Source organism: Pongo pygmaeus, chromosome 16 (assembly GCF_028885625.2).
Source record: "Pongo pygmaeus isolate AG05252 chromosome 16, NHGRI_mPonPyg2-v2.0_pri, whole genome shotgun sequence".
Classification (NCBI taxonomy): domain Eukaryota; kingdom Metazoa; phylum Chordata; class Mammalia; order Primates; family Hominidae; genus Pongo; species Pongo pygmaeus.
In genome coordinates this window covers 88,647,189-88,664,981 of record NC_072389.2, presented here as the reverse complement: position 1 = coordinate 88,664,981, position 17,793 = coordinate 88,647,189, and the positions used below count along the sequence as shown (strand labels likewise).

At 41.9% G+C, this 17,793-nt stretch overlaps 1 protein-coding gene across 9 annotated transcripts in view; it reads left to right on the top strand.

The window, feature by feature from the left end:
* Positions 1 to 17,793, top strand: part of ADAMTSL3 (ADAMTS like 3) — a 388,887-nt gene that overhangs the window by 316,680 nt on the left and 54,414 nt on the right. For all 9 annotated transcript variants that reach the window (XR_010123993.1, XR_010123994.1, XM_054451684.2 and 6 more), the window contains 2 exons: positions 11,204 to 12,275; positions 17,628 to 17,755. Coding sequence is in view for 7 of the 9 variants with exons in the window: in XM_054451684.2 (XP_054307659.1) it covers positions 11,204 to 12,275; positions 17,628 to 17,755 (1,200 nt within the window). In the remaining 2 variants the exon portion in view is untranslated. The remainder of the gene's footprint in view (positions 1 to 11,203; positions 12,276 to 17,627; positions 17,756 to 17,793) is intronic.

Below are 17,793 nucleotides of genomic sequence, written 5' to 3'. Positions count from 1 at the left end.
AGATCAAGACCATCCTGGCTAACACGGTTAAACCCCGTCTCTACTAAAAATACAAAAAATTAGCCGGGCATGGTGGCACACTCCTGTAGTCCCAGCTACTCGAGAGGCTGAGGCAGGAGAATCTCTTGAACCTGGGAGGCGGAGGTTGCAGTGAGCCGAGATCGCACCATTGCACTCCAGCCTGGGCGACAGAGTGTGAGACTGTCTCAAAAAAAAAAAAAGAAAGAAAGAAAAAAAGAGTTATGTGTTAAAACATGTAAGCTGAGGGCGGCCATGACAGCAATTGAAAAGCAGGCAGCAGAGTGGTGGTGAGGAAGTTGGGAAGGGAGGTAGGGAACAGGCATAGTGGAAATAACAGCTTTGGAGTTCACTTACCACTTTTTCACTATCTTTAATTACTCACCTGTAAAATAACATTTATTATATCAGTTACCCTCCTGAACTTTTGGTAAGGAAAAAAATTAAAAATGAGCTATTCTTATTTTAATGCTGCTTAGGAGAGGAAAACATATATATATATATATATATATATATGTCTTATATATATGTTATATATGTTTTATATATATATGTTATATATGTATGATATATAACATATATATAAAACTTCAATTTACCAACACGTTTCCTGGAGAAACTCACAAAACAAAATAAGACAAATAATTAAGTTTTTTTTTAAGTAGTGACATTTATTGAGCAATTACTATGTGGAGTTCTTTGCATGCATTATCTCATTTAGTCCCCTGAACAACATTGTGAGGCAGATACTATCTCCATTTGGAGATGAGAAACCCAAGACATAGAAAAGGCATGAGACTTGCCTAAGACTCCCTGGCTGCCAGCTGACCTGCTTGACCACAAGTCTGTCTGATTCGTTAGCCCACGTTTTTAGCTTCCTCTCTATGCTGATTCATGGACAACATTAACATTTTTTTCCTGAGAAACACATTTCCAAAATCTTGAGTCCAAAAACTTAAGATTCCAAGTTGTAAAGTCTCCTGGAATTCAGGAGTGTCTGTAACATATGGCGTACTATCATGCTTCGTTCAAGTTGCCTCTCTATCTGATTTTTATTAATTGCGGATGGTTGCATAGCAGTGTGGCTAGACTGTAAAAACTGCCTTAGAGGAGAGTGAAATTAAAGTGATACTGGCAGCTTCCTCTAAAATAATAACAGAATAGCATGTGGAAATACATTGTGGTTATTAGGGCATCCAATGTGGTACAAGATGAAATTATAAATTATTTTGGCATGCATTGAGGAGCAGAGAAAATTACAAGTTGTAGGGAGAAGAAAAAAAGACAGTAATATTTTTTCTTTACTCCACCCCACTCCTGCCTGCCAAACATGTAGGTCATGAAGGTAGACAAGAGACAGGAACGCATGCTCCCAGCACAGCCAACGCACCCTGAGTTGGGCCCCCACTTCAGCTATAGCCTCGCCTCACTCCATAATCTTTGATCACTAGCCCTTGCTTGCTGAAATTTAGGTTCTGCTTCTACACTTTCACATAGCATCCTCTTCACCACCATATGACAGAGCAAGAGATGAGGTTGGCATTCTCTTATCCTCTCTACACCATTTCCCTGCTGTCTTCACATACTTAGCATGTAGATTGCCCCGTCTCATACCTTCAAAGGCCGTGTGCAGACCCTACAAGTCACTCTTCACCCTTCTTCAGGACACACCACCACCAGGACCATGATTTCTCTCCAACATTTCCTAACATACAAGACAACCAATATCTGTGATGATGACCTTTCTAACACCTGATATCCCAATTACCCAACCTCATCAATTCCACTGACCCCATCACCTTGGCATGGTAACCCCTTAGACTTCCTCACTACTTGGCACTCAGAATTAGCTTCTTGTTCTGCCTTACCCTCAACTCACTCCTGCTTATTTAGTTAGTGCCTCACCATGACCTCTGGTTCTTCCATATCTCCTTATTATCCCCAGTTTCTGCTCTTGCACTAGAAACCTTAGCCGGCATTCCTTAGGTCTCCAGTTAACCAACTCTATTGCCAAATCTTTATACCTTTCATTAACCTCCTGTACTGACTCTTGCTCAGCTTCAACCCTGGTATTACCTTTCAAGTGATTTGTTTGTTGGTGGGTTGGTTCCCTAGCCTGAGCCACTAGAATTTCCTAAAGAAAATAATATCACCATGCTAGTTTGACATGTTTCATATTTATGCTATTTTAGAGGGGCAATAATGGCTTTGTGCCCTATTTTCTAAGAATGCCCTAGAAATTCACCATAGCAACTATTTCGTAACTACTGTACTGACCCATTTCTCTATCAATGAACTTGTCTTTCATTCCATTAGGAATATCAAGACTAAAGTGGCATAATGTCGTGATTTTCCTCTCTGTTTCATCTCAAATCTAACCCCGCTCCTCCTCAGATTAGAAATGTATGATCTACTCCATCCATTATGGAAGGGGGTCCGTAGACAAGAAAATCAGGCCCGGTAGTGCTGTGAACTTTATTTTCTACCAAGGTTTCAATTCTAGAAAATGTGTCCTAATCGGTGCCTTGGGTTTAAGTAAAACCCATCCTCTTTGGAGGGGTGATTTTTCTTGGCTCTGACCATTTTGGTGTGCAGCAGGTCCAAGTCAGGTGGGAAGGATGTCTTCTGCTCCCCCTAGAGGCCAACGGCACACCCTATAGTCCAATGACACCCACCACCTGCTTCTCCCCAAACAATCCCTGCACAGTCCCCTTGTTCAAATTCTTCCCGTCCCCGTATCTAGTGACTGAAGTTCTTCCTGCTCCTGAAGGGTCAACACAAACCCTACCTTCCCCAGTAAGCTTCCTCAGTCACACTTAATATGACATTGTGGTTAAGCTAACTAACTTGAGTTCAAATCCTAGTTCTTCCAATACCTCATCATGTGACACCGAACAAGTTATTTAATCTGTGTGGGTCTCAGTTTTCTCATCTGTAAAATGAGAATAGTCTTTATACCTACCTCACGGGACCGTTCTGAGAATCATGAATTAATACCTATAAAGTGCTTCGAATCAATGCCAGGCACACGCTAAAAGCTCAAAAATATTGATTATTTTTAAGGTCTTTTTATCTCATTTCTATTATAGGTTTAACACAGGATAAAATGTAATAAGTAAGTTGTGCTGTATATTCTGGCCTATTAGGGTATGAGCTTGTACGGGGTAGGTACACAGCACCTCTGGATGTTCTGTTTTGTCTTTTTCTATGTAATCCCCCAACATGTTTATCAGAATGAATTGTATTCATAGACATTCTTTTTAAATATGTTAGATGTGGTTCATTCTCAAAGTGCTGTTAGAAATCTACCTATCTTGGTTTCCAATCAGGCATATGAAGAAAAGAAGGATAACAGAAATATGTAGTGTTTGATTTTAGATTTTTAAAATTATGACTTTTAGGGTTCCTGAGCTTTGGTAAGGAAGAATTTTTATTTTTCCCCAAAGTACTGAGATCAGGATGGATTAGGGAAGAGGAGCCCAGGCATGTCCTATTTTATTGAAATGTCAAGAAAAATATGCCTCAGCCCCTTCCCAGGGGTATCTCAAATCTACTCTCATCTCTCCTGCCTGTGGTCTCTCTCCTTGTACCGGCACACAGCCTGCGTATTTTTTTTTTTTTTTTTTTTTTTTTTTTGAGACGGAGTCTCGCTCTCGCCCAGGCTGGAGTGCAGTGGTGCGATCTCAGCTCACTGCAAGCTCCGCCTCCCAGGTTCACGCCATTCTTCTGCCTCAGCCTCCGGAGTAGGTGGGACTACAGGCACCTGCTACCATGCCCGGCTAGTTTTTTGGTATTTTTAGTAGAGATGGGGTTTCACCATGTTATCCAGGATGGTCTCAATCTCCTGACCTTGTGATCCGCCCGCCTTGGCCTCCCAAAGTGCTGGGATTACAGGCGTGAACCACCGCTCCTGGCCAGCCTGCGTCTTTAGTTCTCCAGCCTCCTACACACCTCTTGGACTTTACCATTAGAATATGGTCTCCCCTGCTCTAACTCCTCCTCTAGCTTTGCTAGTTCTGGCTGCTTCCAGTAACACCCATCCCTGCTTGTCATAGCTGCAGTCGTAGAGACCCAGCCAGGCAAAGGCCTACCGCACCAGCACCCTCGGGCTGGCGGCACTTCCTGCAGGGTCCCAGGACATACGTGTTACTTTTTCTTTGACTCATTCATTGCCTTAATTCATTCAACAAACAGAAGGCAGTGGTCAGTGACACTGGGTGGGCAGAGGTCAGGAAGAAATTCACCCAGGAGGAACTCTTGAGCAGACTTCTGAATGACATGTCTGTTCATCCGGCCCACAGGTGGGTGGATACAGAAGAATGTGAGGAAGGAGAGCAGTGTGGATAAAAGTAGGGGGTGTCAAATGGAGTGGTAAGTTTGGGGGAACTTCAGCAGATTCCATAGGACTAGAACATAGGTTCAAGAGAGAGCTTTCAAAGTTAGCTATAGAGACTCTTGAACTCCATGTGAAGGAGTTAAAATTGTATCCAAGAAGGAATGACTTGGTCAGGTTTTATTTTAGTTCATTTACTCTAAGAGCTATATAGATATATTGGGTAAATATGAGAGTAAGGCTGGGAGTCTAGTGAAGGGGATATGGCAATATCTTCGTGAGAGAGCATGAGAGTAGAAGCAATGGGAATGAATTCTAACGATGTTTCACATGTGTCATCTAAATTCCTGATTCCTGATGAGAGTTGGGAGCTATAGGACAGAGACAGTGGTGGGTTTGTGAATGTTGAACAGCTGGCTTCGGTAGTAGGGTGGTGAGTGGGGAGAGGTAGCTATCATTTGTTGTGGTCGCCTATTTCCATAGTGTAAATACTCCCATCGTAGCTGGTTTCCAGCTACCAATGTGACGTCATCGAATGCAGAGTTGGGAATAGTTGCTAGCAGTCTCACTGACTTGTGATTCAGGGAGAGGCAGGGCCAGCACACCACTGGACAGGAGGAAATCTAGATCAGTGGTCTACAGCCATTTTGGCACCAGGGACCAGTTTCATGGAAGACAGTTTTTCCACAGACCAGTCGTGGGGGATGGTTTCGGGATGATTCTAGCACATTACATGTATTGTGTACTTTCTTTATATTATTATTACATTGTAATGTGTAATGAAATAGTTATATAACTCACCATGATGTAGAATCAGTGAGAGTCCTGAGCTTGTTTTCCTGCAACTAGATGGTCCCATCTGGGGATGATGAGAGACAGTGACACATCATTAGTCATTAGATTCTCATAAGGAGCCCGCAACCTAGATCCCTCACATGCACAGTTCACAATAGGGTTTGTGCTCCTATGAGAATCTTTTTTTTTTTCATTTATTGGACTCATATTATGCTACTAAATTTTTTTTTTAATTATACTTTAAGTTTTATGGTACATGTGCACAACGTACAGGTTAGTTACATATGTATACATGTGCCATGCCGGTGTGCTACACCCATTAACTCGTCATTTAGCATTAGGTATATCTCCTAAAGCTATCCCTCCCCCCTCCCTCCACCCCACAACAGTCCCTAGAGTGTGATGTTCCCCTTCCTGTGTCCATGTGTTCTCATTGTTCAATTCCCACCTATGGGTGAGAATATGTGGTGTTTGGTTTTTTGTTCTTGAGATAGTTTACTAATGCTGCCCACTCATCTGACAGGAGGTGGAGTTCAGGCAGTAATGGCAGTGATGGGGAACGGCTGTAAATACAGATGAAGCTTCGCTCACTGGCCTCACTCACCTCCTTCTGTGAGGCCTGATTCCTACCAGGGGGTTCGGGGGTTGGGGACCCATGATCTAGATGATTCCCTAGTTTCTGGCTTGAGTAAATTGGCAGAAGTTGATGCCATTAACTTGGGGAATATAAGAAGAGGAGAATAATTGGGATGGGATAGGGTAGGGGGCATATAACGTGTTTAGATCAGGGGTCCCCAACCCCAAAGCCATGGACGAATACTGGTCCATAGCCTGTTGGGAACTGAGCTGCACAATAGGAGGTGAGCAGCGGGCAAGCAGGTGTTACCACCTGAGCTCTGCCTCCTGTCAGATCAGCAGTGGCATTAGCTTCTCATGGGAACACAAACCCTATTGTGAACTGCGCATGTGAGGGATCTAGGTTGCAGCTCCTTATGAAAATCTAATGCCTGATGATCTGAGGTGGAAGAGTTTCATCCCAAAACCATCTAGCCCCCAATCCCCACCCCCACAACTGGTTTGTGGAAAAACTGTTTTCCATGAAACCAGTACCTGGTGCCAGAAAGGTTGGGGACTGCTGGTTTAGATTATGATCATTTAAACTTGAGGGACCTGGAAGAGATTTCCAGTAATAAGTGGATCATTAGGTCTGAAGTTCCAGAAAGAGATCTAGGCTAGACAGATAAACTTGAAGGCATTAACCTAGAGTTGTTAGTTAAAACTACAAAATCATCCAAGGAAAAGCATAGAGCAAGAGAGAAAGTGGCCATGCATTGGCACCTGAGGGGTAGAAACAGCCAGCTGGGTACTGGCAATGGGTGGTCAGAAAGGACCAGAAAAAAAAAGGTAAAAAAAAAAAAAACTTAGGGAGGAGAGACTTCTTCATGAAGTGAGTGATTAAAGGTACCAAATGCCCTAAGATGGTCAAGTAAGGATACTGAAGAGAAGGCATTGAATTTGTCACTAGGGGATCCTTGGTTGTCTCTTCCAAGTAACATTTAATGTGGTGTTGGGAGCAGAAGCCAGACTGAAGTTGGTGGAAGAGTAACACAGAAGCAACCTGAATTTACTGTAGCTGGGTCTCCATGGGCCTCAGGGGCCTCCACTGCTCATTTTGGAATCCACCCACAGCATCCCTGGTGGCCTCCTCTCAGCCTGCTGTGTTCAGAGAAGCCTGAAGAGAATCCAGAGTATCTGCCCAGGTTCTTGGTACAGCTTCAAATGAGCTTCTCAGATCTTTACTCCTATTGGGAGGAGTGGAAACGAGCACCAGCCCAGCAGCCATATTCAGGGCTGGTTCCTGAGAGGCCAGGGTTCCAGCAGGGTAATAGGAAGGTATTGATGCTGTGTCATGGCCAGAGCAAATGCTGCCAAGACCATGCAGAAATATCCAGCCAGATGGCTTGTGGTAGAAACTTGGCATGGCACCAGGACTTGAAGCCATGCCAGGGATATGACTGGAGTAAAGGCAGGACCCAGCAAGCAAGGAGCTGAGGTCATTGCCATAGATGGCCTTGGGCACCCAGAACTGGCCTTGACTGGGTGTGGCAGGCTGACACAAAGACCCAGAGAGAGGACTTACAGAAGAAAGCTCGTTTCATTTTCTAGAATGTGGCATTTCTCACATTTAGCACAGTGGGAGAGGTGGAGGGATGGGTTGATGCTCTTGCACAGCCCAGCAGCCCCTTCAGGAGGGTGCTGCAGTAGGTACCTGGCCACTGTCTGCAGAGTGCATGATGCCCCTGCCTAATGAGGCTTGGCCAGTGTTGCTGTTTTGGGGCATTTCCAGGTGAGAGAGGAAGGTCACCCCAAACCAGACCAGTTTCTTGCCCAAGAACTATGTTCGATGATGCCACGTTCCAGGCACTGCTCTCAAAGAACTCACAGGAGCCCCAAGAGAGGAAGTGGCTCAAACTGTGGAACCTGGCAGCCTGGCAGAGCCCATGAATTCTGATCTCTAGCTGGAATCCCCGTTTACTCCCCAGGCACACCTGCCAGTCAAAATGCCCCATACCCCAGTGTGAGCAATGGCCAAAGCAGGGTTGGGAAAGGGACCATCTGGGGCCACAAGGCCTGCCTTCCAGTAAATGGGCATGCAGCCACAGGGAGCAGCTGGGCTTCTCCTGTGTTCACCCCACCATTTGGGCAGGCTCTTCACCAAGGCTACGCCCTGCCCACCACCTGAGGCTTCATGGCCTACCTTAAAAGGAGTCAGAATCCCATCAACTTTAAGCCCCAAGCTCAGCTGAGGGACATGTGGTACTAGTGGAACTGAGCATCACTAGAACCCACCTTCCTGCTGGTCCCAGGGCACCAGGATGCTTTGTGGGCCTCATGTTAGTCTCAGGTCATCCCCAGCTTGAGCTGTTTAGCCAGATGTTCCCCCATGTGTGCTTCCACACCATCCCAGTGAGAGCAAGAACATTGAAGCTTCCACCCGATCTGTAGCAGCCACTGCTACCTTGAAACACTCGATCTCCACACATTCCTCAGTTGTATTAATTCAAAAGTTTGACTGAACACAGTTTATGCTCTGCTTGCAAAGAGTGAGTTACAAAACCATCCATGTGCACATCCATCTTTTATATTGTCCACCACTGAAAGGCCCATAGCCAGACAGTGTCCACCTGGATCTTTTTAAATAATGATAGTTACATGGGTAGGCATACCCTGCCTTGTTACAATAGGCTACTTCTAAGTATTCATAACATGCAATCCGATTAGTAAAAATAGAAGCAGATGAGTAATAAAAAAAGGAGAACAAACAACGTTAATATGTGATTGTGTCTTGAATTTTATATTCCTTTTACATGTAGGCACTAATTTGGCTCCACACTTGCTTTAACAGCCATCTTGAAAAAGGCAACCTTGCCAGTTACAGTTTAGGAAATGAGCTAATTACTCAGAGTAAAGTGTAATGATTCCTGATGCTAAAACCAGAAAGAAATCCTCCCGTGATCCTCTTGCAGAAGACACTGGATATTGTGAAGACGAGAATGTGCTCACAGACAACACAGATGCTGCTTCCTATTTTCCCTTCCCTCTTGACCAGCAGCTTCCTGTGAAATTGTCTTTCAGTGAAAGAAACTGGGTCAGGAATACCTTTCTCTGCTGCTTTGGCTTAATTCAGGTACACGCTGGGGTAATGGTCTCTCAAACTTTGCTGCACATTTCAGTCAACTGGGGAACTTTAAAAAATTCTGATGCCCTGGCTGCACCCCATAAGTCAGAATTTCTGGGGATGGGACCCAGGATACTGAGATTAGTGAATACTAACAATAACAGGTGATTCTAACAAATAGCAAAGTTTGAGAGCCATTTTTTTAGAGCATCTATGGTCAGAGTTGATATTGAACCTGCACATACCAGTATGTCCATACTGGTTCTTAAAATATGGTCAGAAAAAAAAGAATTAGTAAACAGCCTCTGCCTGAACCCCATGAGCATTTCTCACCTGCTCAGGCCACTCTGCCAGTAACCGCCTGACTTGTCCATAATCGAACAGCTATGGGGTTAACACTTCATACCATAGTAGGCCTCCAAGACCCTATTCCAGTGCTATAGCCAGACACATTCTGTTGATTGAGCCCTTGCTGTGAAGATTTAGTATTTTGAACACCATCTATATTATCTATAGTAATGGATTGACTATAAATTTACCAGGGAGTCTTCCATACATTTTTTTCACCTTCTGATTGTTGAACAATAGAAAGTTCAAAATTGTATTCTAGCCAGATAAGGGGAAATTTACATGCCTTAACTGGCTGGGGCCATTTGACATACTTTGTAGATACTCTGTCTCCCAAAAAGTAAAAGTATGTATGTGGCAGTTCATCCGGCTCCACTTAGAGATGATGTGACAGAGCATTTTCAAGCAGAACTGTGGACCCATCCTGAGATCAATAGACCTGACCTACCAATTGCATCTGTATGGAATTTGTATACAAACAAATTATGTATGTCCTTCACCAAGAACATTCTCTACCACAGAAATTATGGGTTCACCTCCATTGTTTCCCTGAACCTGTTGACACCACGAAACCCCAATAGGCAGCCAGACTTCAAAGGGCTCATGAGGCATGCAAGAAGACTTCAGTTATTCTCAGTTCTCAGGGTACCAGTAAACACACTGTAGCCAGTGCCAAGGGCCTGAGAAGGCTATGAAAGAGGAATCTCAATCTGCTGCTTCTCCCAGCGTGTGCTACAACAAGGAGGACCTGTAACTGGGGTCCCCCAAGGTAAATTAGGTCCCAATTTCATGACCTTCTAAATCCAGCAGTATTCTTGATGTTAGTCCAGTATCTCTTCTGCACTCACTAGTGCTTCCAAGCCCTCCATCCTACACTCCACAATCTGCTCAGGAACCTAAATACATCATCAAAGAGGATCCAGACTTCCACCCATATCACCGTCCTTCTCCCACGCCTACCTCAGAATCGCCCCAGAACACATCGAGCCTTCTCTCAGGTGAAACAAGGGAGAGAAATGCTTCTCTTGGGGACAGGATCTGAGAAGTATTGTCTTTGGGCCTAGCCCATTAAGAGGAGCCAATGCCCAGGAACAAGTCAAAGCCAACCCCATCTCTGTTCCCTCTCAGTCTGCCCTGCTGTGCATTGGCTGCACCTGCCCTTGTCACCAGATCAGTGGTGACAGCAGTTATATGTGAGAGCTCATTATGTGCCCGCTACTGTGCTGTGCACTTGATATAAACAATCTGACTTAATTTTTACTTCCCTCCCAATGAAAGCACTAATATTATTCACATTTCACAGGTGAGAAAACTGAGGCTGAGAGAGATGAAAGAATTTGTCCAAGTGGCAGGGCTAAGATTCAAACTCAGGCTTATCTGGCTTCAAACTGCCTATGCCACCTGTTCGTTTTTGATCACGGCTCCCCATTGCTTCTTCAGACCCCCATGCTAGTTTAATCGACATATTTGGGTTATATTTTGCAGCTGGCCAACCTCAGCCTCCTTTCAGACCCTTCAAATACATTTGCTCACATTCCCACTCTCACTTCCTCCCTCAGATTTGGTGTACCCATGGCTCTAAGCCAGAGGGTCTCTCTGCCAGATAGTAGAGACCTGACATATCAGACCCTTATTGATGGAAACGTACCCAGAGGCTGGGTAATTACGGAGCCATTATATGAGCATGGCCTCGAACAAATATTCCTCAAATCTAGAAATAACTATTCCCTACATTTCACCAAATCATTTAACCTCATGCCTCCCCAAACCAGGGTTTTGTCAAATAACTTACACATTTTCATGCAACTCATTCACAGTTGCATTCTTTGCCACTAAAGTACTAGATAGTTGTGAAATTTACCCCAATCTGTGGATGTATAATGTTATTCATGGTTTTATTCTTGAATGTTTTAAAATAGTAAAAAAGGCACATTTGTTAGCCTGTATCAGCCTTGAAAGATTACTGTCAAAAAGTCTGTATTTTTGAGATGTTTCTTTGTATTTTCTTTTCTTCCTTTTTTTTCTGGGAGAAATCAAATCAGAGATGAAGACAAAACTTGGTGAGCAGGGTCCTCAGATCCTCAGTGTCCAGAGAGTCTACATTCAGACAAGGGAAGAGAAGCGTATTAACCTGACCATTGGTAGCAGAGCCTATTTGCTGCCCAACACATCCGTGATTATTAAGTGCCCAGTGCGACGGTTCCAGAAATCTCTGATCCAGTGGGAGAAGGATGGCCGTTGCCTGCAGAACTCCAAACGGCTTGGCATCACCAAGTCAGGCTCACTAAAAATCCACAGTCTTGCTGCCCCCGACATCGGCGTGTACCGGTGCATTGCAGGCTCTGCACAGGAAACAGTTGTGCTCAAGCTCATTGGTACTGACAACCGGCTCATCGCACGCCCAGCCCTCAGGGAGCCTATGAGGGAATATCCTGGGATGGACCACAACGAAGCCAATAGTTTGGGAGTCACGTGGCATAAAATGAGGCAAATGTGGAATAACAAAAATGACCTTTATCTGGATGATGACCACATTAGTAACCAGCCTTTTTTGAGAGCTCTGTTAGGCCACTGCAGCAATTCTGCAGGAAGCACCAACTCCTGGGAGTTGAAGAATAAGCAGTTTGAAGCAGCAGTTAAACAAGGAGCATATAGCATGGATACAGCCCAGTTTGATGAGCTGATAAGAAACATGAGTCAGCTCATGGAAACTGGAGAGGTCAGCGATGATCTTGCATCCCAGCTGATATATCAGCTGGTGGCGGAATTAGCCAAGGCACAGCCAACACATGTGCAGTGGCGGGGCATCCAGGAAGAGACACCTCCTGCTGCTCAGCTCAGGGGGGAAACAGGAAGTGTGTCCCAAAGCTCGAATGCAAAAAACTCAGGCAAGCTGACATTCAAGCCGAAAGGACCTGTTCTCATGAGGCAAAGCCAACCTCCCTCAATTTCATTTAATAAAACGATAAATTCCAGGATTGGAAATACAGTATACATTACAAAAAGGACAGAGGTCATCAATATACTGTGTGACCTTATTACCCCCAGTGAGGCCACATATACATGGACCAAGGATGGAACCTTATTACAGCCCTCAGTAAAGTAAGTAAAATAAGAATGCAGTATTCATTTTTGCACTACCTTCTTAATGGCTATTCCAGTTTTCTTGAAAACATTTTCAAATTCCTCTCCTAAGCATGTGTTTCCAGTAGGATTCTTTAGGAAAGAAACTAAAAAATGTTAGGATGTGTTTTTCACATATGCATTGGAATTTTTAAATTCAACCGCCGTATCATCCCAATCGCTGTCATAGAGGTGTGATATGACTGGATCCAGCAAGAATAAGTTTAAGCGTGTATACACTCCCACTTTAATCAGCACTTAGCATTTAAAAATAAAACCAATATAAGGCCATTTTAAAAGTAAGCTTACTAATAGTAATCCTACATTATGTTGGAACTGCAAATCAGAATTTACAGAGCTCTTCCATATCTAGGAGATGTGGTATCTCATTTGAGCTCACATCAGCCCCAGGAGATGGGCAGGGCAGGGGTTAACCTTTCTGATGAAGTCATTGAGAAGCAGAATCCCATGACTACTTCATGGCCAATCAGAACCAAGGGCTGTATCTCTTGAATACCCACCAGTGGTATTTGAGTATCACACAAATATGTAGCCCTGTCAAAAGCTTGGGTATCTGAAGTAGTTTTCTATTATCATGCAATTTTCAAATGTCATACAATCCAAAAATAAGAATCAAAGTGTTTTGAGATGTTCAAAACACAATATTAAGTCATATATTATTCTGATCTCTATGCCAGTGTAAAAATGTCACATTTCCTTTATTTTACATAGCAGACACTAATTTACTTTTGCATTCTTTATTGCCTTCAAATCTTGCTGTTTGTATACAAAGGACTATAGACATTGTGCCTTCTTTTGATTCACATTTAAGAGCTTCAGCTGTACCTTATCTGCCTTTAGAGATCGTTAAGAGACACAAATAACACAGCAGATGTGAAACTGTTTTGCATATCACAAGGTACTTTCAAAATGCAAGTTTTAGCATGTCCTTTGTGCATTGAACCTCATATGTGAAACATCGGAAAAAACTTAGGTAAAATTCAGTTTTTTAAAATAATAAACTATTAGGCTATATCTTAAAAAGGTAGAAAAAATCTGATTTTTGAATTTTTAATGCTAGAACTCTGAACACAAGAGTACAATGAAATTTTAGAAGTAGAATAAACCTTAAAACATAGCAGTTCTCAGAGCTTTTGGTTTTAGACTCTTTAAAATTTAAAAATGATTGAGGAGCCTAAAGAGCTTTTGTAAACGTGAGTTGTATCTATTGCTGTTTACCTCACTAGACATTAAAACCAAGAAACATTGAAAATATCTCTATTAATCTATTTAGAAAAAATAATGGGCCCATAACATGTTCACACAAATAACGTATTTTTTGAAAACCATCCCCCCGCCACCAAAATTACTGATAACAGTGGAATTGCTTTCCGTCTTTGCAGATCTCTTTAATGTCTGGTATAATAAAAGAAGACAGCTGGATTCTTTTTCCACATCTGTTGTGAAATGTTGTTTTAGTTAAAGTATATGGAGAAAATAAATGTGTGTTATACAAATGTGTTAGCTGGAAGAGAAAGAATATTTTAATACCTTTTCAGATAATTGTGGATACTCTTTAATTCTACACTAAAACTAGACAAAGGGTCATTTCTCAAAGGTTAGTTGAAATGTGCAATCTGAAACTATATTAATGAAATGTTGGTACTCTGTTTAATGAAATCTGCTGTTTTTTTCTTACATTTTGAATAGACTTTTTACCCATACAAGATTTTGTAACACCATACATTGGTCATTTGGAAAATATTGGCTCACTGAGTGATACAGACCTTCCAAATGTTGGTACATTTCATTATGCAATGTAAAAAAAAATACACATTTAAAAAAATCACCATGTATCTCATAAAAAAAGTCTTTACGTTTTGAGAAGCTGTCAGACTTACAGTGGTGGATACCAGTTTTCCAAAATTCTAATTTTCACATCAAAGCTTTTTCATCATTGGCAACAAATGCTGTCAGTTGTGTCATTGAATTGGCCAGCTCATTTAAAAAATATATATATATCTACCAAATACCCAACTTTAAATCATAGTGTGGACTTTTTTGTCATAGTTTATTGGTCATTCTTTCAAGTAAAAATCATATTCCATGAAAGAAGCCACCAGTTCTTCAGCATGCAGTGGAAGTGCTTTGTGTGTACTTCCCATTGTGTCATATGGGCTATGAAAAACGTATGGACCCAAGGGTCAAGATTTAGTAAGATTAATACCTTTTACTACTTCATTAAAGACGTTCTTTTTTTTTTTCTTTTCTTTTCTTTATTGAGACAGTCTCGCTTTGTCACCCAGGCTGGAGTGCAGTGGTGGCATCTCAGCTTACTGCAACCTCTGCCTCCTCGTTTCAAGTGATTCTCCTGCTTCAGCCTCCCAAGTAACTGGGATTACAGGTGCACACCACCACCCCCAGCCAATTTTTTGTATTTTTAGTAGAGATAGGGTTTCACCATGTTGGCCAGGTTGGTCTTGAACTCCTGACCTCAAGTGATCCACCCACCTCGGCCTCCCAAAGTGCTGGGATTACAGGCATAAGTCACCGTGCCCAGCTATTAAGGACATTCTTAAGGGAAACTGGCATTTTTTTTTCTCTGCAAGTAAAACATAGTAGTCAAGAATACAGTGATTGCTAGTACATTTCAATATCACTGTCTTGGTTCATGCTAAGGTGCCAGCAGTCTTACCAACACTGCCTTTGCACTCTCAGTGCAAAGGTCAATACCGTTTTTAAAAAGGCTAATTAATGGCTTCATATTATTACAAAACTAGCTTTGACTTCATAGACTTCTGGGGGGTTCATGGACTACACTTTGAAGACTGCTAACTTGGTTCAATAATCCATTTTATAAATTATAAGGAAAGAGAGGCTGACAAGGTTGAAGTGGTCTGTTGACCTATAGCCATATAAGTACTACAATGATATAGAGGAGCCTGGTCAGTTTAAATAAATATTTGTTGAATTGAGTTCATTTTAAATAGATTGACTTGATGGAATGGAGTTAACATAAGTTTATCAGGCTGAGATCCCTGGAGCTTGTATAAAGAAGTTTTGACATGGTACATCCTCCTCAGATGTGTTTCTGCATCCTTTAAGGATCAACCATTCAAAACAGAAGCAATTTCATATGTCTAATAAAAGGTTTTGTTTTTAATTTTTAGGATAATAAGATCCATTTTCATTTCTATTTTTCCTCCAAAACCTACCCAATTAATTTGTTCAATTTATGTTTAATTCCCTTTACATAACAGATGTTCTCATCTTTAAATATACTTTCTGAATCTTACAAATCTTTTCAGTTGAAGTAATTGAGAAATGGAATTAGGTTCATGAAGGCCTCTATTCAATGAGAGAAACTGTGTAGGCATGGAGTACTGTTCGGATGCCAATTGAGTAAGAAATCTCAACTAGGAAGAGATGTTTGTGGGTGGATCAATTAGAGATGGTGCCTATAGAAAGATCAACTTTGTTATTACTTCAAGTTAAGAGTAAAATTACGCAGCAGAGGCCAAGGTCATATCTGTTACAGAATTCAACCTGGTGGTTTTCCAGCCCAAGGACAGATCCAGGCTAGGTACCCAGTGGCCCCACCTGTCATGTAAGGTTCATGCATGCTCAGCTATTTCTGATCTCAATGATTTCTCACTGGACTGTTACACTGAAACCTACAAAACAAAGGCATCATTTGAGAATTCCTAAATCATACAAACATATATATGAAATAATTTAAGAAAATGATTTCGTGTGTTTATTTTTCATGTGTAGTCACTGGTTAGACTTTTGCTTTTAACCAACTATTTCTCCTCCATCAGGATTTGACAGTGAAAATCTTGCCTTACTAACAGCGAGGTCTGCCATACTCTTGTTGCTCTGAGACACTTTCGCTGTTTTGAATTCTGCCTGCTTTTGTATATTTCTTACGTGTGCTGCAGCAGGGCTTGTATGCTCTTGGTACTATTGCTCTGTGCCATTATTTCGTACTATTATAATCATTCGTACATTTAGTCATCAAAGATTTTTGAGAACTTGCTATATAAAAGTCTAAGCAGTGAAAATGCACAGCTGTGAATAAGATTTGGTTCCTGCCCTTGAAAAGATCACAGTCTAGTGGGAAGAAATAGATATTTCATCAAATAAATATATGAACCAGAGAAGAAGGAGCCCAGAGGAGACGGAAGATAACTCTAGGAGTATTGGGGAAAACTTTACAGGAGAAATTACATTTGATCCAGGACTCAGTGGGCGGGTCTGAGTTTGCCAGAAAGGAGGAAAGGCATTTCAAATGAACTGAACAACATATGCAAAAGCTGACAGTAATGAAAGATCATGGAATGTTCTGGAAACAGTTAAGGTTCATTATGACTGAAGCATAGAGCGAACGACATGAAGTGACAGGAAATAAAGAAGTGGCACAGTTCATCTCATGATGAAACATACAGTATTTAGAGGGCAGAATAGTCCATATTGCTAAGATCTATAAAGTGAGATGGGGCAGGGGAAAAATAGTATATAAACCACTGATCTGGGTGATTTAGAAGCAGATTCAAATTATTAAGAATAAAATAAAATAAAAGCAGAACAAGCACTCTTCCCTTCGTAACAAAGGTTCTTCTCACCTTTAGATATATTTTCTGAATCTCTGAATAATTATCTAATTGGTTAGGCTACACCTGACCAACTCTGATTCTCAAAGTGGTATTTACACACAGGATTTTAGGAATATCAGTAATTGGGAAACCATAATGAACTCATGCAGGTTAGCCCTAATTCTTAACAGCATGGTCCAAATCCAGTGTATGCCACAGACTTAGTATGATTACCTCAATCGACTTCTTCATACAGGAATAATGAGACCATAATCCATTGCAAAGCAGCCTTAGCCAAAGCCCAATCACTTCCAGCATGAAAATCCAAACTGAAAATCCACACCTGCAGTTTGTTAGGAAGGATTCGGGCAGAAAATGAGTGTTTGACATCCAGCAAATGAATAGGTTTGCTAGGTTGTCTTTTTTTAAAATGTGGCAGATTAAGCATTGAGTTCACCAGAAAAGTCTTTTCTCATGTAAAGTGGGATGGGAAGACTGGATCTCTAAGCACTGTTCAGGTCTAACGTTGCTGTTAACCTATGGCAAGAGGAAGCACTCCACCCTCCTGGCCTATATAGTTCTCTGCTTATAGGCAGGATGCTTGATAAAATTATCCTTTGTGAGCTTTGCCAGCCCAAAGCCTGTAATGGTGTAGTCTTCTCTCTCTGCAACTCACTGTAGCCCTAGGTCAGTTAAATTGTTATATGAATGTGTCCTCTTTCTAACTGTTCTACAGAATAATTTTGGATGGAACTGGGAAGATACAGATACAGAATCCTACAAGGAAAGAACAAGGCATATATGAATGTTCTGTAGCTAATCATCTTGGTTCATATGTGGAAAGTTCTTCTGTGCTGTATGCAGGTAATGCCCACTGTTGAAATCTAGAATGCCTGGTTCTT